The sequence below is a fragment of the Carlito syrichta genome, unplaced genomic scaffold (assembly GCF_000164805.1).
Source record: "Carlito syrichta isolate Samal-C Ts95f unplaced genomic scaffold, Tarsius_syrichta-2.0.1 Scaffold311456, whole genome shotgun sequence".
Taxonomy (NCBI): domain Eukaryota; kingdom Metazoa; phylum Chordata; class Mammalia; order Primates; family Tarsiidae; genus Carlito; species Carlito syrichta.
In genome coordinates, this window is record NW_007255552.1 from 42,565 (window position 1) to 45,615 (window position 3,051).

General features: G+C 50.4%; 1 protein-coding gene across 1 annotated transcript in view; it reads right to left on the reverse strand.

Annotated features, from left to right (window-relative positions):
• The window catches only part of ARRDC3 (arrestin domain containing 3), a 12,799-nt gene extending 9,878 nt beyond the window's left edge, over window positions 1-2,921 (reverse strand). Inside the window, exon 1 of the mRNA XM_008068660.2 lies at window positions 2,378-2,921. Coding sequence (XP_008066851.1) covers window positions 2,378-2,657 — 280 coding nt within the window. The 5' untranslated portion in view covers window positions 2,658-2,921. The remainder of the gene's footprint in view (window positions 1-2,377) is intronic.
• Window positions 2,922-3,051: the final 130 nt, after the last annotated feature.

A 3,051-nucleotide genomic window follows, 5' to 3' on the forward strand; every position in this document is an offset into this window, starting at 1 on the left:
GTGGGGCGGGGGCAGGACCCAGGAAACAATGGGGGAGGGGGCGGGGGATCCTCGCCGGGGCCCCCCGCCCGGGTTTCGGCATCGGAAGCACTTTGGCGGCTCCTCGGGCCAGCCTCGGCGTTCTCGCCCCTCAGGTCAAGGGAGGGCAGCCGGTGCGGCGACCAGACAGGTCGGGCGATACGCTTCGTGCCAGCTGAGGGGACAACACGGGTGGGCAGGAGCCCCCTGCCACCTCCAGCCGGAAATGGGGGGAAGGGGACCTGCAGACCCACCCCACCCCACGTCCGACTAGCGAGGGTTGTGAACTAAAGTTCCGCCCAGGGCCGCGCGGCACCTGTAAGGCCGGCGGGAGCGTCTCCCTTCCCTGAACTCAGCCAACACCACCAGAAGTGGCTTCTGCCGGGGGACCCCAGCAGGCCCAAACGAGGGGCGACAGAACGCGAGGTGACACGGGCCCAGGAGCCTCCAAGAGCCCGGGAACAAACGCGCACGAGGGAGGGGGCCGCCGCTCTGGAGGGACCTTTACCGGCGCACGCCGGTTCCAAGCCTCGCCCCGGCCGCGCGCGCCCGCTCGCCCCCCCCGCCGCGCCCAATCCAATCAGCGCTGGCCATCGCCTTAGCAACAGGCTAACAAACGCGGCTCCACCTATTGGCGGCCGCGGGGGCGGGGCTTTCGCCGCCAGGCTAGTTTGAGAGCTCCCAGTTTCAAGTCATTGAAACTATTCCAGGCGGAGAGCTCGTCCGCGCGTTGCAAGGCTCGGGGGTCAGCTCGAGGGGTGCAGGGCACTTAGTTTTCTTTCACAGGAAATCGTGGTGCCATCAATGAAATTACGTCTGTCTCCAAAACTCATTGTTCTACTTTCCCCGCACTGCAAGTCTCGACTCTTTAAAGAAAAAAAAAACAAAACAAAAAAACACACCTTTGTTTCTTCTCACCCATCTTATAAAAGGCTGCAACGATCAGAAAGGTACAAACACATAGTCATGTGTCTGCTTTTCAATAGATAACCAGGACTGTCATTAGGCATCTGCGTTTCCTATCAGTGTGAACGCTCGGAGAGACCAACTAGCAATTATTTCAAGATGCATACCACCTATGAACCTATGAAAACCCTGCTAAAGCACTGATTTCCCCCTTAATAGTCTCAGAAATAAGGCATCTGGGCAGGCTCCCAAAGCATCCTTCATTTCTCACTTGCCTTAGTTCAATGAGCACTTCGCCAGCATGTGCATTTGTAATATAAAGAAGGTAAAAATATGTCTATTCTTCCTGAAAAATCGCCAACATCTAAACTAAATACTGCATTAAAAAGGAGAAGCACAAAAATTACATAACCAGTTTTAACATTATATTTTTCTTGGGCTAGGAATTAAGTCATCGCCACCACCTGACGCGTGTAACCAATCTGCTGAGAGCAGAACAAGCGCCCCTCCTCACCACCCCCCAGAACTGGTCCGAAACAGGATTGAACCGCTTCTAACAAAGGGTGGAAACTTAGAAAAACAAGCTTAGAGTCTCCTATATTTCCACAATGTAGCTGTTTAAACAATAGGTTGGGAATCTCAGGACTCTTTCTCTCCTTGACAACCCTTTATCTTCCTCTGCTAACCAAAAATCAAATCCAGTGCGCCGTATACTTTTCAATTCCACTTGACTGGCATGGGTTTCATTGAATGCACGTTCCAAAGTTAGACGTGATGTTCGGAAAAGAAAATTACTGACCCTGAACGGCTTCTAAAACTGACTTGATACCTACCGTAAGGATAGGTGCTGTTCTTTAAAATAGAGAAGGCTTGATGTAAAATTTTAAAGGGATCGGAAAGAATAGGCAAAAAACACGTGGGGTGTTGATACCATATGTCAAAATAAGCCACGGAAATCCTTTATCAAGGAACAATGATCAAATCTTGAAAGTCTTTTGCGTTTCCACATTAAAAATGAAACAACACCTATGAAGCCTCTTAAAGATGTTATTCCATTTCTTGATGGGAGCTCAGATCGATGCAAAGTAAAAGGAAGAGACCTAACATTGGCTGCAGCCTTTACCAATTCCGTTGAAAATATATTAATAGAGTGACTGCATCGGATTTAAACAATGTCCAAGATAGGTGCAAGTGGACTGCGAGTGCGTGTGGCACCGACCAAGCCGGGCACAGAGGTAGTTAAGTGCAGTTTGCAGTCACTTTGCAGATGCCTGCAAGCATTACGGCTCGACACACGATGAACGTCAAGGAGAATCCAGACCTTCCAACTTTGCTAACCTTTGTCAAACTGCCGTGTTCTGCTAGGAGGAGAATCGCGTTAATTCAGAAAACTGAAAAGGCACTTTTCCGACAAAAATAAGTCGAGTGACTTCTGAAGAGCATACAAACTTACCTCTTTCGTGCCCAATTAAGATGTCTTTGTGGTTGAAATATTCTACTTCTTCAGTGTAATTCTGTGTATAGGCAGTATTGGAACCGGCGTTTCGAGATTCAGTCCAGCGTACTTTCGCATGTCCTCTTGCATGAATTTTAAGCGATTTCACTCTGATTTCCCCAGTAACTTCTAAATTCACCCTTCCTGAGACTGTATCCCCGCTAGAATAGACGGGGACATTGCTGTCATTAAGACAGTCAAAGCTTATTGTCAAACTCTTCACCTTTCCCAGCACCATGTTTATAACAAAAATCTATAAAAATATAATGTAAGAACACAAAAAAGTCAAGATCGCATATAAAATGCGATCTTTCCTCAGCGCTGATCGATGTCTTTGCCGTGCAGAACGCTTGCAGGCCGGACCAGCGATTCTCTACAAATAGTTCATTGAGATTTCTTCAAAAGTCAGGGCAGCAGAGGCTGCTGCTCCGCGCTCCCGACCGTCTCAGTGGTCTCCTTACAAAGACGGGCGCTGGAGGCTGCCAGCTCACTTTAAGAGCAGCTTTGTGAAAAACAACCCCAGTGCGCAGGCGCACGCCGCGGTGCGGTCCGCCCTCCTGCGCGCGCCCGTCCTCGCGCGCGCGCTCCCGCTCCCCTCCCCTCCCCTCCCCTCCCTGCGCGCTCGCTCGCTC